The 19,172-nt window shown below is 36.1% G+C and overlaps 1 protein-coding gene across 1 annotated transcript; it reads left to right on the plus strand.

Moving 5' to 3' along the window:
• Positions 1-3,057: 3,057 nt before the first annotated feature.
• On the plus strand, positions 3,058-17,949 carry LOC104165756 (transmembrane protein 180-like; the record flags this gene model as incomplete). The annotated part of the gene is made up of 6 exons (XM_009705484.1): positions 3,058-3,210; positions 3,960-4,694; positions 7,651-7,805; positions 9,281-9,364; positions 10,351-10,494; positions 17,829-17,949. Coding segments are annotated over exons 1-6 (1,392 nt in total), but the record flags the coding sequence as incomplete, so codon positions are not given.
• Between the last annotated feature and the right edge of the window lie 1,223 nt (positions 17,950-19,172).

Raw genomic sequence — 19,172 nt, forward strand, 5'->3', positions numbered from 1 at the left:
CCAGGACTCACGGCTTTACAGCGCTTGGGCAGCCGTAGCATCGTGGGCTTGGAAGAGAAACTCGACCACTTTCAGTTGCCCTCCTACTCCAAGCGCTTTCTGTTTGCATCTCCTCTCTGCTTCAGCAGCATTTCCCCTTAGAATTACCCCTCAGGACTAGGAAAGCGTTTATTCTTAGTTCTGTCTTAATGTGGTTCGAGTCATGGAAGAAGGATGAGGAAGATACTTGTGTCCAACCAGTTTGTCAGGACCGTGAGCATTACAGTGCAGTTTGGGACCCAGTGCAGCAGAGCATGTCAGCTAGTGCGCTTCAGTCAAAAACTTACTATCGCTTGAGAATCCACTTTTCTTCTTTAGACTCATGCTCTGGTTTCTTTTACTGATTGTCATCCAGCTCTGGGAGAAATGCAAGTAATGTCATACTGCGTCTCACTGGTTTAAACAGTCTGTTCTTTTGGCTCATCTGTATTAACACAGTTGTAACCACTAGAAATTTCTGAAACTGATTTGCCTTCTGTGAGTCACAAAATGTCAACACCTGTGCTTTAACCTATTCAATATGAAGGCTGACTATTAAGAAGAGGGAGGGGATACTCATGCATGGTTTCATTGTAGTACAATTAAAGAGCACATCATCTGGGAAAGGAAGTGTGGTACCTCAACTTCTAATTGAACTGATTTCATAAACAAACTACAGGGCCAGATGTACCAATTAGTGTAAAGAGTTGTGTCAGATCCTGCATATTATAATTAGTCATGGCACTAGAGGCCTGTTTGTACATAGTTAGACGGGTTTTGTTGAAGAAATTTCAAATTTCTTCTTTCTTTCAAATTTTCTGAAGCTGAGGGGACTTTTATTATTTGTGTGTAGGAAAGAATTGAGTCAAACATGATTTGAGAAATGACTGTTAGTTTGCTGGTAATGTTGGTGTGAAGCACATTTATTCTTGATGCTCATGGAATTTGAGGGAAAGAAGAGTCTCCCAGTTCTCCCTTCGAAGACCCATGCAGGGTGCTCCAGGGAGAAACAGAGATGAAATGTCTACCTTTCCAAAAGCCCTAATATCTACTACGTAAATCGCTTCATTACATACATTTGTGAAGGCTTGAATGTGCACTCCTTTTTTAAAAAAGTAACACTTGTTAATAACATACTGTAATGACTTTCACAGTAATATCAAACTTATTTTTAAAAATAAACATTTCAAACAGACATCTTTTCAATAACCTTATTCTTCATTTGAGGCTTCTCAGTAAAAGTTTGTGAAACTAAACTTGTTACAAAAATGCAAAATTTCATCACCTGAAAACAGAATTGTCTCTACAGCTGTAGCTCTGTGAAAAATAAACTTGAAAATATACATCACAGTCATCCTCAAGTATCTAAAAATTCAGTCATATTCCTACAAATAAATTGGCTTTAGAAAAAACAACTTGGTTCAAATTGTTTGTCAGCTTGATTTTTTTTTTTCTTATCTGTACAGTGAAGTTGTCTACTCTTTGCATCTTGTTTCATATTAGAGCATCTTAAGTATATATGCAAAAATGCATCCACATTTTATTTGCTCTTCAAGAGTTCATTTTCTGTGTTGGGGGCTGGAAAAACTGCTCTTCCATTCATCTGCCTTAGCCAGAATAGACACTTTTCCAGTCCCTACCTGATTTGCAGCTTTTGTGGGGCCTGCTCCTGGCAATTGGGAAGCTACCATCTTCCCTCGCAGCAGCCTGTCTTCAGCCACCTTGTAAACCACAGGAAGGCTGGAAACAGCTGTGCTCTTCATTTCCTGCTTCTGTCATGGTCGTTTTTATGAGGAGTTCAGGGAGCTGCTTACAGATCTGCTTATCAAGCTGAACAAGTATTTTGGTCGATATTGAAAATTGCATTTAGGATAAAATTGTTAATATGCAGATGAGCAAGGTGTGGATTGCTTACAAAAAGCAGGTTGTAAAGCTCTGGAGTTAGTGTGCATAGTAAGGCTGAAATTTAAACCTGAAGTATCTCCAAATGAATGGCAGACAGCTTCCTTCAAATAGGTGTAAAGATGAATAAAGCCTCAGTTAAAAACACATGCCTGGGAGAACTGTTTTTGTATTGGGCTTATAGAATCAAATGTGGTCAAAGACTACCTTTAGGTGGTCATTACTGTGCTTTAAAAGGTAGAGATTGCCTGGAGCTAGCTATTTTCATAGTTTATACCAAACATGATCAAGTTAATTGCTAGATAGATGGAAAAAGTCAGCATCTTAAAAAATTGTTGGCTGAAGATTTGTTTGATATACTGAAGAGCTCTGTATTCTTGGGATGAATCTCTGTTATGTGCACATACTTACAATGATGTACATGTGTTACTTGCTAGATTTTATTTACATGCAGTCTTTTATAAAATGAAAATGTTTAAACTATTGAAAGGTGTTTTGATTGTTTTACGGTTTCTATTCATATCTCATTAGTTTATTGGGTGAAAGTATTGCTTCCATGGCTTGTTAACAATTAACGTTTAAAAATACAAGGACAAAACTTGGTATTTGTTTTGAAAGTATTCATGTAAGTGCATGCTGCATTTGACATTCATAACAATGGAATATGTAAGGATATTCATTGAGTCACTTCATTCCTACACAATCCATAATTTTAAAACTACGCAGCTAGCAAGAACGAACTAAAATGTATGCAATTACTTTGAACTCTACACCAATATTAGTGTTTGCAATAGCAGATTTTTATATTGAGTCTGTGCACCAGTTAGGAAGGGATTCTTTTAATTTTTATCTACTTGTTCCATTGCTTTTTAAGCACTGATTATACTTAGAAATGTCACTAGCTTCTTAATATTTTGCATTTATTCAGTTTTGGGTTCAGTGTCTTATAACTCAGTAAAATGTGTTTCTCATTTTAAAAAAACGAAGTAAGATTGGGGAAATTTTCCTCTAAGAATCCATTTCTACTGCTCTGAAACAAGCAATTCTCCCATGTCATTTTAATTTGGAAGATTATCCTACCAACTGTTATAATTCTTTTTTGTAACTTGAGGAAGAAGAGAGTTGTACTTGTGGAAGATGAAGTTTGTTTTGGGAATTCATCCTAATGCGCTGGCCTATTCCATGACTACATTAGGTGCCGGAATGATGAACAGTATCTTTAATTTCTACTACGTTAAGCTTTTCCTAAACCGATACAAAATTTCAGAAGTAGCCTTTCATCAAGCACAGGTATTGTACAATGGAATATTTTGATTACCATGTTGTGCTCTGTGTCTGTGTTACTACAACAAAGTAATTTTTTTTTTTACTTAACGAATTAATACCAGATGCATTGCCAATAGTTATACAGTAAATTATTTTTAAATTTCCATAAGCATCTGAATGTACACATAAAGCACATCGTTTACAGTCTTTAGACTAAAAATCTCTAGATTTTAATTGCTGAAAAGATTTTTACCTTTGATAGCTTGAAGTAATTTTCTAAACTAATCTTGAACCTCAGCTCCATATATATGTTTGATATTAGTGCTTTCCTATGGACTGTTTAGGCACTTAAATACTGCCTTTATTCTGAGAGTCATTTCCACATGAGCAACTCTTGTTGTAAATGGTCTCCTGAGAGTAATGGGCCAGCTCATGTTTTGAATTACTTGCTGTGAGATTAGTGTCTGGGCTTTGCAAGATGAAAGCCCAGATACATAAGTTTTGAAAGAGTGAAGTCTTAGACACAGGGGTTTATTTCACGTGTAGTTGGGCACCTGCCTACTTATTAATCTTGTTTCTCAAAATTACTGTAAACCTTTAAGAATTTGGTCTGGAGTCTGTTTTGACCTGAGAAGCTTTCATCTTTCTTTATTCTTTGACTAGAGATTTATTTTAAATAAGTATTATGTGTATTACTTCTGTATTTGTATAACCTCTGCAGAGAAATCACACTAATGATAAATTCTGTTGTGTTTCTTACTTGTTTGTTGCAGGTTGTATTTATGATTTGGAATGCCATTAACGATCCTCTTTTTGGGTATATTCAAGATAACTCCAAATTCGCATGCTGCTCGAGACGCCAGTTTTCAATTTTATATGGAGCTCCTTTATATGCGTTAGCCTTTTTGCTTCCTTGGTTTCCTTGGAAACATTATGAAGAAGGTGACTGGCTAAGTGGTCTTCACCTCATTGTCGCATTATGTGCTTTTGATGGTTTGCTTACATTTGTGCTTCTAGCACAGTGTGCGCTTTTCGCAGAAATTTCGACAAGACATGAAAGTAGGCTTCAGCTTATTAAATATAACCAAGTAGCAACATTAATCGGATCAACAAGCATTCTCTTTTGTGGTCTCATATCAGATAATATGGAAAATTTTGCCTATTTTCAGGCTTTCGCTGTTTTGGTCGCAGCATTAGCAACAGCTTGTATGTGTTACACAGGCAAATATAGTACTAGTCAATACGAGCAAAGAGAAATTTGTACGGAGAATGCTAATCTGGAAAACAGTGATGGAGCTTTCTCTTGGTCCTCAGTAATTTCATTGACCAAACAGATTATGACAGAGAAAAACTTCTTATTTTTTGTAACGATGAACTTCTTCCAAGTCTTCCATCTAGCCTTCTGCAACAATTTTATGATGATCTTTGCGGATAATCTTATTCCTAAGGGTGTCCTTTCTTCCTCAATAAGAAGTATCATGTATGGAGCAGGCTTTATTTGTCCTCAGGTAGGCAGTTACACTTTTTTATTTCAAAATATGAAAACATGGTGTTCTATTAGTTTTCATTAGTTTAAGGTATCCATTTACACTGTTTGTTGAAAAAATGCTGTATCTGGCATAAGCCATTGGCCATCCCGAGAAATAAATCTAGCTCACCAATGCTCTAAAAGAAGAAAGTACCTCTCTGTACAGGCTAACCAAATTTAAGGGTAGGGTAGCAAGAACGGACAAGGCAGGCAGGCTGGTGGAATATGTTTACAAGAATGTGAGATGCAGGTATGTCAGGAGGGAATGTTTTGTATCCTACAGGGTTTATAATACTTAAGTATAAAGGAATGAAAAACATGGTCAAGATGAAAAGTTTCTAAAAGCAAAATCTATAGAATTCTGAATTCTTTGATCTTTGGTTTTGATTTGTAATACACGATGAAAGAATAATCTCTTCTTCACGAAGTTTCTGAGATAAACTGCACAAAACACCAGCAAAATTCTTAGGTATTAAAAGCATTGTTGAAATATGTGGTATCTCAGTCATGGGAACCAAACAAAACTCTAAATAGCTGCTTCTGGAGAATAATAGGTTCCTATTTATTTTGTTATTTGCTGTCTTGGTCAGCTGCATTTACTGGGAAGAGAGAGACATACTTTCAAGACTCCAATCAGGGATGGGGGGAGGATTAATGAACTGGAAAAGAGAAGAGAACCCAAACAAGTAATGTGTGAGAACAAGAAAAGCAGCAAAAATATGTCCCACAGAATGTAAACATACTTGTCTGCAGTGAATAAACAAATTTCTCCTGTTCATTCCCTTCTAACTTCTTTCACTGCATTTTTTAAAACTTTCACTGTGTTTACTTGTTGGATGTTGAAAGTCAGGATACTCAAAATCTGAGTACCGTGACTCATCATAGGTGCTGATGTTCAGAATTTCTGAAAATCAGGCTGTTACGTTCATTAAATTGTAATGGTTTTCAGTAAGTAATATGTAAAAGATACATGGAAGTGCAACTGGAATTGACAGCTCAATTTCAGTTACTGTTTTGGCTTTTGCATATATAACATTCAAATCCTAAACATACCTTTACTGTTCTGTAACTCCTAAATAGCTATCATTAACTGTTACCCTTACCACAGGTTTAATAGGTTTTTTTTTTTCTGTAACTCAAACAGTTAGCTGATGAACTTTGGAAATAAATCAGAAAGTACAAAAGTTAGGAAAGCTTAAATAGTTCTACACTCAATATATAGCAATCACTTTTGTTGAAAAAATCAGTGTGACAGTGTGAAACGAACAATCTTTCAGAAAATGCATCTCCCTCTGCTCCCCAGAGACTCTTTGTGTAGAAGGTCACTGAACCGTAGAGTTTGCTGTGACCTTATTTTTCTCAGGTTTTGTCCCTTTGAGCTCAAGATATAATAAGAGAACTCTCTGATGGCAATGTCCTGAACTTCACTTACTGGAAAAGCACCCAACCCATGTAAAATAAAGCCCCTTCTTATGAACTGTGCTTCAGTGGCCTGTACTAATCGAGAATTCAGCTTGTCTTAGGTTCCTTTTAGTAGTGGGTGTGAAGAATAAAACCTGCCTACAAGGGAAACCTTGTTGCTGAAACATAGGCAAACAAATTTAAATTTGCAACATTAAGTTAGTATTTTTCTTAGAAATATGCAGCCTTAGAAACATGCAGGTAATAAGGAATTTTCTAAATCATAAGTACTTCCTGAGACAGGGTTATTTCTCAAGAATAGGGAGACACAATCATGTTTTTTACAATAACAGGCATTACATAATCCCTTACCATTTCTAGAATAAGCACTTTTCTGCAAAATGCCTGAAAAGAGTCAGGGGGAGGAGTATATTTAGTTTCTTACAACCAGATTTTTTTCTTATACCGACTTTCCAGATTTGTTTTACCTCCCTGATCATTGGTTTAAGTAGAAAACTTGAGCTTCTTTAACTTAGCATTTGCCACAGTAATCTTTGTCTGACTGTAGCATCCTGGTTTTATTTGTTATGTTAAAGCCTTTAAATGTGGGAACAAATGTACAAGGATAATTCTTTCCTGTTCTTCATGTGAATATTACAGTGTTCATCTCTGTAACACAGAAGGAAGGGGAAAATGTGTGTTTTTATAGTTTGTGAGTATTTGTTGTGACAGTGATGAAGACCGCATGCATGTAGATGGTGACATAGGCTCGTATAATAATAAAAAAAAAGCATTACAAAATGTCCTATTTAAAGTGGAAAGTGAGGAACAATATAGAAGAGCTTACACTTTGTTCATACTATAATCAGCACTTACCATTTTCGTGAGTTTGTCACTAGCTTCTCACATGGATTACTGCTTGCCAAGACTGGCGGAATTAAAATGCAGCCATACACGTTGTCCACTGGCATCTCCCTTTCTCTACTTGCTAGTAGAGTCTCTAACTTGCTTAGATCAGCTGTCTTGGTGAGCTTGCTTTATCAACTTAAAAGTCATGCTGAATTTCTATAAATGTCAGTGAAAATAGTAATATTACTGAAAAACCAATTACTGAAAATTTTTTGATCAGAAGTTAGAATTCAAATGGCAAGGTCCTTGGTTTACAGCTAACATATTGCAAAGATAATTATTTAAGGGATATCAAACATAAAGATCATGAGCATTAAATAATAGGCAATGTGGGAAACAGTATTTCCTCAGGATATAGTAGTTCTCAGCTGGCTAGTTTTGAGTGAGAGGAGACTATTCTTACCTGGTAGAGATAGCATACGATTAGCCAGTAGATAGTTCTCTTTGTTCAATTCCTATTTTTTTATTTGGATTGAACTTTGTAGAAAGGGTTGGGTTGGTGGTGTTTTTTTTTTTCTTTAATGAGTAGTAATAATTTGTGTCTGCTCTGTGCTTCATAACTCTCCTAAAGCTGAGATATTGTACTATATCTTTTCATCACGTATGTGTATATATTATCTTTTCAGTGCCTTGTTCTTCTCAGTCATGCTTCGTTGAAGAAGTTTGGTTATTACAGAATCATCTTGTTTTCCTTTTACTTTGAAGGAGTAGCTGCTGCTGTCATGTTTGTTCTAGGGCCAGAACACTATTATCTGTTGGCATTTTATCTCACAGCAAACATGTAAGTAAATACACTTCCCTATTCATAGATACAGCTTAAGTAATTCTAACAGAGTGGACACTTGCTTTTAATAGCGTGAAGATTTTGCCACTGCTTTTATGTTTTTCTTTCTGTTCTGTTTCACTTGTCAGAAAAGTTGAAACTCCAGTTAAAACTTTTTTCAGCTTTTGTTTTATTCTGCTTCAGCTTTTAATTTCTGCTTTAAAAAAAAAGCCTTAATTATGAACCGTAATTAAGGTTTGCAGCCACATGCCTCCAGCCACTTGCCTGCTTTAACATGAGGTTCAAGCAGAATCTCTCTCATCTACATAGACACGAAAGATCTCAGTAGAAGAACTCTTCAGAGGCTGTTTGCTAGGAAAGCTCAGACTTCATTTTGTATTGCATGAACACCTGTGTGTTCCACTGCAAAACAAATATCGATAAGTCAGGTATCTGTTAGGTAATCAATACTGAGTCACATTTTCACTGGTACTGAGTAAGTATGATGCCAAGACGTAGTATTTTCACAGAAGTAGTATATTATGATACATGGAAAACCTTATTTAAAAACAAATACCTGTTTGTATCAGAATATTGTTACAGCAGTTCGTTTTTATTTCTTCATCTTCTATTTCATTGCTTGCTTTCTACATGTTCTTTCCTATTCTCCATCTTCTTTCCCCCTGCCCCCTGTTTTCAATGTTATTTTCAGTATTTCATTCACGGGATACTGTAGCACTGAATTGTGTGAACAATAAATTGAATTTCATTACCTGCGTGCTCTGAATGATGAAGATATATTCTGATTTCCCCAGGAAAAAATTCTAAGGTACCTAAAGACTGTATGTTTAAAGTGCTAATTGTTCAAAACCTCTTGTAAGTAAAAGCTACTGGCTCCCAAAATTTAATAAGACATAGAAATCGTAATATTTGAGTTTATGGTTTCACTTTGCAGTTTGGTAAGAGTCGGCTCTCTGTGTGTGTGTTTAAATACATATATATACACAAAGTAAATACATACAGAGGAATGCATATAAAATCTTTTTACTCTTCTAATTTTCCCACTTTGAAGTTTGTCTTCCATGTAGTCTTTCCTATAATGCTTATGTTCTTTTTAGGTTTCAAGAGGAAATTTTCAGTTTGTCTTTCTTCTAAGATGTTTCTTTTCTCCATGTCATTTTAAATGACATTTACGGATAATCTCAAGCAAGTATTTATGACCTTTTGCACCAATGTCCAGGAAAAAAAGAAAAAAACCCCCCACCTTTTAGGTTTGCATATCAATTTCTAATTCTCAGTTAAGAACAGATCTAATAATGCTTTCAGAACTGCTGCTTAAACAGATAAATCACCATGTTTTAAAGAACGTCTCAGCTTTGTGTGTTTGCAGAAATGTCAGTGTTGGGGCATACGTGTTAGAATGTCAGTAACAATTTCATTAGGAAAGTGTATATAAGAACTATGAACATCTTAAATATTTTGTCTTTCTTTAGGGTAATTGTACAAGCTTCATTTAGTTTGTTCAATTTGCCTTTGGCAGATATTATTGATGAAGATTTAATAAAGCACAAGCGGAGGTATGTCAGTTTTAACTTTTTCTTTAAATAGGCTATTTGCCATATTACTCTTTTGTAAATTAGATTATGTCAAAGTAAAGACAGTAAATGATCTTGGATCCCTGACAGAGAAGTATTTTTTGTAAGAGCAACTTAGGATAAGGAAAGATAAGAACTTGGATAGAGTTTCCTGCAGTTACTTCAGTAGAGTAATTTAAACAGATATTAGGTCATTTTTAGTTTTAATTATACTTTAGTATAAGCCAAGTCCTTAATTTTTTTGTGGTTTTATTTTCGTTAGCTCAAATTGAATTATTTTGTAACCATATACATCTGTTGTCATTTATGGAATTTTCTGAATAAGGCCTTTCTAACATGGAGAAGGTGTTTAGAAAGCTTTGCCTATGCTACTTCAAGTACAAATTTCAAAGTCTAACTGGTTGCTGTTATCTGTCTGAAATAAAAATTGATAAAACATGCTGTGGCGTAGCATACTACAACTCATGGATCTTTTGGATTTTATCAAAGTGCATATAACTTCCTGTTGGTTCCATCAATGTTTATACAAGTGCAGATTCAATCCTGCTCACTGTATTAAAGGACTTGCCCCTCAAAGGTGAGAGCTATTGCTTTCATGAAGAAAAAAAAATACCTCCTTTTCTGGCCTCATGCATGTAAAGTCTTAAGTTGTAATTAATTCTCCATGCACTGTTCAGTCTAACTTAACTTCAGCAATTACTCAATGTGCACAAAGTTGAACTTGAGTGCAAGTCATTTCAGAATTGGGGCCAATATACCCCAGAGGATTATTACCTTCCATTTCCAAAGAAATTTAACTTTCATTATGATAGCTGGTCTGTTTGCTGTAACGTGTGAATTATATAAAGCTACGGATTGTGATAGTTAGCATTTGCATACTTACAGGATTTAAAAAAATCACTACTGTAATTAATATACGAATAAGTTTGTGTTGTGCATTCATTTGTTTTTTTCCCTAAATATTTCAGATCACCACTTTCCTCTATGGTTTTTGGTACCAATGCTTTATTTACCAAGCCTGCCCAATCTTTGGCTCCCATGCTTGTGGTTACAATACTAAATCAATTCGGATATGAGAACCTGAATAATGAAGTTGTTCAACCTGATCCAAGGTGAGTTCAAAAGGGATACTTTAAATGATAGAAATTAACATTAAATAATCCTGTCATCTAAAAAGCAAATTAATCTGCAATTAGTTTGCATCAACTGCACTTAAAAATCTGAGTGCTTTAAAAATATTTTCCAGTTGTTTTTTATCTGTGTAGAAATAGAAATGTTTTTTAAAGAATAAATCATTTACTAAACAATACACATTGAGGATATCTACCCAATTTTGAAAAACAAGGATACATTTCAGTAGTTGACGATCTCCTGTTCTGTTGGAAAAAAGAAAAAATAATGTTTGAGATCACCAATACCTCTTATCGAGGTACATGTTATCTTGGCTTCTGTGTTTTGTTTATCTCGTAAACTTACTTTCTTAAATATATAATCCTGATGGGATTGCATTTAAGATACGTTTTTGTTTGAGAGAAGGCAGTATAATCACTGGAGGGAGGAAATTTGTCTCAAGTAGGAGTATAATTTTGGTTTCATACTACTTACCATTCTAATGCTAATGATTTCATTGCAGTCCCTGGAGACCTTAATACACAGCATAAAGCTGTGGTTGCTAGTTAGCACATTGGAAATGCATGGACTTTTATAAAAACAAATTAACAGGGAGTCAGTACACTGCAAGGGTCATAGGCCATTTATTTATGACCAGCAAGAGGATGTGGCAACATAAGGAATAACTGAAGTCAGAACTAAAAGGCATAAATCAGTCCCAATTAGGATTTGCTTGAGAGAACAAGGTGAATATCCTGAGAACTACATAGCTTTCCTAAATTTTGAGTAGAAACCTTAAAAAATATACAGAAGACAATTGTATGTGAACTTTTGTGGAGATGACTCTTGAAGGAGAAAGGACTGGTTATGTATCACCCAAGGCTAGGAGAATGTTTCCTATTTGAGGAATTTTCTAAAAAAATGTATGAGGAAAAGCATGACATAAAAGGACAACAGGTGGTCTTCAGAAAAGCATCCTGACACAAGCAAAGAAGGCTTAAGTTTGAGGCTATATGTGAGAACAGTTAATTTTATTTTAATGCATTCTGTAGGTACCCAGCCAGTGAGATGATGTGAAGACGACATGAACCTCATTATAATGTCAGATAAGATGAGTGATTTTTGCAGAGGAGTGGTAGGTCGAACTAGATGTGGTTGAGAGGGATGAATATATTCATCTTGATGATTCAGAGAAATTCAGATTTGAAACATAAAAACTGCAGTTCTCATCCCTTTCTAATCAGAGAAATGATCCTTTTGTGGACAGATTTTAAATCACGGTATTTATAAATCTTTTTTTCCCCAGTAAGTCGCCTCTGGACTATAGCAACAATAAATTTCTTGTATATAGAGTTGAAATCTTCAAATGCTTAGTTTCTAAAACCTGTATTTTCACTTGAGTCATGCCGAAATTTGATTTATTTCACTAGGGCAAGGAGCAGCATAAAGGTACAAAGCTGAGATCAGTTAATCAAAGAGCACCAGAAATATATATTTCTCTTGCCCATCCTATCAAAAATAATTTCTTAAATATGAAGCAGTCTGCATGTGTTTTCTGTGTATGTATGTGTGAATGTGCATGTCCATTGCTTTGCAGATGGTCTACAGTGTGGGCATAAAGTCCACAGACTACTCAAGATTGTTTCTAGGGAGTCAGTTTGCCCATGGCAATGTACTCAGACCACTGACTGAGCTAAAATTACTTATACATATTAAAACCCTATCAGCTGATCTCAGTTTTCAGCCATAGGCAGACAGCTAAAATACACTTGCCTCAGGATAAAGTTGTTTGGGGACAAAAAGAAACTGAATACAGGAGATTGCTTGAAATATGCTCAAACTGTTTAAAAAAAAAAAAGATTTTTACATATGTGAATTACATATAACGAAGTGTTATGACCCATGCCAATATGGTCTCAGCTGTGTCCTCGCTCCTTCTCCAAAGCTGGCAATATCTGTTAAGTGTTCTGGAAAGCATTTACTTTATTAGGTGTAGTGGTAGTGAATTGTGAAGATAGCACACAGGACCCTTCTTCTGCATTAACAAAATGTTTGGGCCCTGAAAAAATATGACTTAAGAATTTCCAGCAATGTTGTGTACTGGGAGAAGAGAGAAGATGCAGTCCAAAACCATAAACTATTTTCTGAATTCTAATACTTTCTTTTTTCTTGAACTGGAAGTTAAACCATAGCAACAACGATGGAGCAGCTAATCCTGGAAACCATTTCCAGGCACATTAAGGACAATAAAATCATCAGTAGTAGTCAGCATGGCTTCACAAAGGGGAAGTCATGCTTGACCAACTTGATAAACTTCTACAATGCAATGACTAGCCTGGTAGACAAGGGAAGAGCAGTGGATATTGTCTACCTGGACTTCAGTAAGACCTTTGACACTGTGACCCATAAAATCATCATAGACAAACCTTTGATATATGGGCTGGATGAGCAGACAGTGAGATGGGTTGAAAACTGGCTGAATGGCCAGGCCCAGAGGGTGGTGATCAGTGGCATGAAGTCTAGCTGGAGGCCAGTAACTAGTAGTGTATCCTAGGGGTGTGTACTGGGTCCAGTCCTGTTTAACATCTTCATTAATGATCTGGATGATGGGGCAGGGTGTACTCTCAGGAAGTTTGGCGATGACACAAAACTGGGAGGTGTGGCTGATACATCAGAGGATCATGCTGCCATTCCGAGGGATCTCAACAAGCTGGAGAAAAATGGACTGACAGAACCTCATGGTTCAACATGAGAAGTGCAAAGTCCTGCACCTGGGGAGGAACAGCCCTATGCACCAGTATATGCTGAGGGCCACCTACCTGGAAAGCAGCTTAGCAGAAAAGGACTTGGGGGTCCTGGTGGACACCAAACTGAACAATGTGCTCATGTGGCAAAGAAAGCAAATGGTATCTTGGGCTGCGTTAGACAAAGTATTGCCAGCAGGTCAAAGGAGATGATCTTCTGCTCAGCACTGGTGAGGCCACACCTGGAAGACTGTCCAGTTCTGTGCTCCTCAGTACAAGAGAAACGTGGACATACTGAAGAGAAGCCAACAAACGAGCACAAAGGTTATTAAGGAGCTGGAGCATCTCTCCTATGAGGAAAGGCTGAGATAATTGGGACTGTTCAGCCTGGTGAAGGGAAGGCTCATGGGGGATCTTCCTAATGTGTATAAATACCTTAAGGAAGGGTGCAAAGAGGAAGGATTTGGGCTCTTTCCAGTGGTGCCCAGTGATAGGACCAGAGGCAATGGGCATAGACTGCCCAAAGGTTACCTCTGAACATCAGGAAACAGTTTTTTACTGTGAGGGCGACTGAGCAATGGAACAGGTTGCTCAGGGAGGTTGTGGACTTTCCATCCTTAGAAATACTCAAAAGCCGTCTAGACATCTTTCCCTCCAGCATCAAAAGTTTGAACACTGTTTTTTGTATTCTCAGCAACTTTCCAGGCTCTGGCTGTAGTAAAACACATTCTCCAGCAATAGGTTTACAGTTGAAAATTATGGAAATAAGCTTTCCTTGTTTACACTGATTTTTGTGTAATATTGTCATTTCATTTCCTCATTCCTCATTTCTTGATGTATTACTTACTCAAGAGCACATGGAATGCTGGAGCTCATAAACTTTCTGGTTTACTTTAACCAGAAGTTGAAAAACTTTAAAAAAACTTTAAAAAAAAATTAAATAAAAAGGTCATAGCTTATCAGGGAAGGGTGTGTCTTTTTCTCCCCTACTTCATTTATCTTATACATTTGATAGCTTTTTATTAATGGCATACTGCCTTCAGAAATGGGCTTCATAAATATTCTGTCTCTGGTACTCATCTTACACTGTATTAAAAAAAAAATCAATCTATCTATCTATCTGGGACAAATCATACATCTTCTGATTCTTATGCCTCTATCTGTAAGATGACACTACCTTACCTACACCTCCTCATCGTTCCAGTGATTACATTTTGGTTCTTCAGCTATGTGATATTATGACTCCTTGACATCCTCCATGATCAGGATATTTCATTATTGCTTCATTAGAGTACCAAAACTCTGTTAAGAGTACCAACCAACTATAGGTTGTTGGTTTTTAAGCTTTGCCTGTCTTTTGTTGCCATCATGCTGTTGAGCAATTCACACATATATGTTCTCTGCTTCAGTAAAGACCACATTCCTGAGAAGCTTTTTAGGGCAACTGGCATGTTATGAGTGAAATTCTTATCCCAGAACACCTTTTGAGACAATAGTTCATCATCATCTTGGCAGCTTCTGTTACAGTTTTATTTTGTAGGGCACCCAAGCGGGTAAGACAGTGAAGAGGTTTTATACAAAGAGTAACATTCTAGAAGAAAGGAAAATTCAGTCCCCTTTTTCTTTCATCTGTCAGGTATCATAACAACTCCAGGTGGATGCATCAGAAATTAGAAAATGCTTATCACTGAACAGCGATCCCAGTACTGTATTAGACCAGGCATTCCAAAGACCTGGACTGCCCTTCTCTTACTCTACACTGAAGCCTTTGAATTGACCCATAACATCACCAACTTCTTACTTGCAGTACCAGTATTTACTTCAGCCTCAGTGTGACTTCGTACTCACAGTGATGTCATCTTCTTTAAGAGCAATCCAATATCTCTTGGGTTTGCCTCTGGTATCAAAACCCTGAACTGTGACTTCTTCTATGAATAGTGTATCTCTCTTCCAGAAGTCATCTTGCTTTTCGGTGTAACCTTTTTCACACATGAGATTGGCCTATATATTGTACACAATTCCATATGTGTTACACATGATTCTGTATGCATTAATATACACATTATACCACATTCTTAGGGAATGTGGTCACTACACATCAGTAAAGTGTTTTGTAGGGGAAGCTACCTTAAGAAGTATTTTTTAATAGCCTTAAAATTTGAGCAATAGCTTGCAGAATGGAGTGGTCCTGGTTTTTGTTTGTTTTTTTTTATTTTTTGGGGGGGCCATCATCGTATCAAAGCATTACCTGCCCCATATAGCTTGGGGGGGTTTATTTTGTTTGGTTTCGGTTTTTTTGGTTTAGTTTGATTTGGGGGTTTTTTAGGGTTGGTTTTGTGGGGTTTTTTTTTGCTATGGAAAAGATACGTAGTTTAAAATCTCCCTCTTCTGGAGAGCCACTGCAACTACAGCTAACTTCTCTTAAAAGTGTGCTTTTCAAATTCATTCTTCAGAATGAAGTTATTTGACAGCAACTCTTCATTATTTATTGGAGGCACTTTAAACTGTTAGTGCTTTCATATTGAATTACTGGACTACATCACATTCTAATCAGAGTGATATTAGAACTGTTTAGTGAAAGATTGTATGCTTTAATCCTGCTTTTGCAAAAAATGTAGACATGGAAATTTCTGAAGTTACTGGTTCAGCTGTTACTATGATTAAATCTGAGCTCTGCTCTTGATTTATCCCAATCCCTTAATGAAATATTTTCCCATTCCTTGTTCTGTGTACTATAGATATTTTTCATAATTCCTGCAGTAACTTAAGGTTTTACTGTACAATAGATAATACTGTTTTCTTAAACCAACATTCTTCCAGTGAAACCAAATCAGGTTGCACCAGTGTGAGTGATTTGGCAGATGCTCTTTCTTTTTTTGTCCTTCCTGAAGTCCATGTATAAAGATGGAATAGTTTTCGTACTGAAAACTGCAGTCCTCTTTAGTGTGCAGAACAGGCCCAGTACAGCCCCACCATCCTGTTAACGGTCTCTTAGTCCTGTTCTCATCTTTAGATAGGTAAGTAATGTGTCTGTGGCATCCCTGCTGACACTGCTCATGCAGTTAACTATTAGCAGTTGTGACACCAGTGTGCATGATGTGGGCCCTTGTTTGCTTGTAGGTGGACTGAAAATGCAATTGGATACACACCAGTAAACAACATCCAAATGGTAAATTATTGTCACTGCCAATAAACATTGGCTATGGACCAGTGACCTGCTAGTGAACGCTTCCAGTCTTAAGTGCAATTGCCCGAGTGATTAAGTAACTCACTTGTAAGCCTCTGTTTTTTTGCTTTCTTATGTAGCATTAGCACATACATGACTTGAGATAAATTGTGATTGTGATACATGTCTATGTATGTACTAAGGAATAAATCTGGGCTGTGCTGGAGGTTGCAAGCATTTTTTCTGTTAAGTGCAGTGAGACATGAGTTGATTCTTTTATGATTCAGGGAAGCTCTTAGCTTTTATTCAAAAGCCTGCTCAAGTTTTTTTCACAGATGTCAGTTGTTTTGGACCATGTCCATAGCTGTTCTGTGAGTCTCCTATCTCATCCCTGAATGCTAAAGAAAAAAAATAGAAAATAACATAAACTGCCTCATAGAGAGAAAGTTCATTTAGGGGCTGTTTCTCAGCCCCAACTCTCTCTTGAGTTGACTTTCCTGATATGTAAGTAATTAGAATCCAATAATTAACAGAATGGCAATAGATAATGATTCTAGCTACTAGATGAATGCCTAAATATATGCTTTGAGCTGTCAGAAACCATACTGTTCATAAAAGGGAACTCATTTAACTCCAATATTTTCTTTTTTGATTCATATTTGTTGATGGTTTTATTTCTTATTACTTGGAGAAGATTTAGATGAGGAAATACTATCCATGAGAATAAATGAGAATGAGTGTTAATTTCACATGTATTCTTTTTATGGTTTATATTACCATGTAATCTTTTTTTAAAAAAAAACAAAATGAAATAAGGCTTGATATTTCAAACAGCCCTTTACACCATACCTGAATTTTGTGCATTAATCATGACTTCCATATAGCACTCGGGAACTATAACAACACACTATGTGAATAGCTAATAGCACAGATTTTAACTTAAATAAAATAATTTCATATTAAAATGTTTGCTTCATTTTTCTGCTTTTCTTTCTCTTCCAGATTTTTCAGTCTTTCTAAAGCTTTTCAGATGCTCTGTTCTATAATTGGATTATATTGCTTAAATTGATTTCTGTATTACATAATACAGGTGTGTACTAAAGTAGTGAACAGGATTTCTTAGGTTGCCTACAGTGTATCAAAATTAAGCCTTTGTGTGCTAATTATCTAATTTCCTCGCAGCTATTATGAAAGGAGCAAACAACATAAAATACATATTTGCATGTAGAATTAGAAGATATAATTGAAGTACATTTGACACCTGAGATATTTATATTTCTTTTATTTAGAACTGATTGTACACAGTAACGTGTATATGCTGTATATGTGCATATAATGTGAATGCTTTAAAAATAATTTGTTGTGAATTGACCATGAAAGTTAATCTTCTTGATCTTGAAAACTGTGTTTTCATCTTCTTCACCAGTTTGTTTTTAGGTCTTCATGATGCCATGTTCTATTTGATCTGTCTGGTTCCACTCTGCATTGCAGTCATACAGATCCTGACGTGGACTCCCTTTTCAATCCAGAATAGTCATATGACAGCTGTACACTAAATAAGTAACAGTTGGTCAGTAAATCTGCTGAACTGTGCCACAAAAGAATTAGTATGTTTTAAACGTGAAAGAGCAAAATTGCATCAAATGGACTATTAGACCAAAGACAGTTTGAGCCATTTCAATAAAGTTGCATTCTTTGGTGTATATAGACTATAACACAGATCACATTCAACCTTAATGCTGAGCCTGCACAGAGTTTTTTCTAGTTCAGTTGTTTGCCTTTAATGAGCTTTATCCTTAACTACTAAATGAAGTCATTTAGTAATGGTATATACTGGTCACTGTAAACTCCTTTGAAGAATGGATATGGCAGATTAGGTAAAGGAATCCCAACCCAGCACCTGGACTTCAAGGGAACTGTATTTTTTTAAGCTTACTGAAAGATGGTGGATTAATTTTGCCATACTGATAAAAGGGCAGATCTCTGAAGTTAATCTGGAAGAGCCTGGTGGACATCCCTCATGGATGGCAGGGAGATGAAGAGAAAAATTTAGATGGTGTCTAGCTGACCAATATCAAGACAAATCCGACAGCTACCGCAGGAAGAGCAAAGAGTAATTAACTACCATGTAAAAGCCTGTGTAAGGCCAAAGAAGAAAAAGATAAAAATGCTGTTCAGTAAATTGTTGCTGGATATGGAAAAAGCTCCATACGTCCTCAGTGGCTTTCCAAATGCCTCTAGTTGGTGGTAGGTAGATGCAATTTTCTGGCTTTAAATGGGAAAATTATTTTGAAGGTACCATATTGTTAGTACTTCATACAGAATGTCATTGTCGTAAGAAAAACATTAGTGTATGGATGTAGTAGTGTTCAGTTAGTTGGACAAATCTAAGCCCGCAAATATTCAATTGAACACTACCTGCTTAGTAGTGTTACATTGGCAAACTCATTTGATGTGCTGACAGTTGAAGTTAATTTCTGATTAATCAAGTTGAAGTTAGTTAATTTCTGATGAATTCTTACAAAAATGTTTTCAGTTAAGCTTTTAAATGGATCCTGTGATTTTTATAAAATAAAGGGTTTTTGACAAAATTTCAGAAACATTGAATCCTCTCTTTGTTTCGCACCTTTTGTAATGTTAAGATACAATAGCATGTTTACAGTACTCCTGTTTAATAAATATTCTTTTTCCTCCAGTATATTCAGTGTGTAATTGTGCAATGATAGATAGCTTGTTCATATCACCGAGACATGAACAAGTCTATGGGGCC

This window comes from Cariama cristata, unplaced genomic scaffold, assembly GCF_000690535.1.
Source record: "Cariama cristata isolate BGI_N322 unplaced genomic scaffold, ASM69053v1 scaffold1178, whole genome shotgun sequence".
In the NCBI taxonomy this organism is placed as follows: Eukaryota; Metazoa; Chordata; class Aves; order Cariamiformes; family Cariamidae; genus Cariama; species Cariama cristata.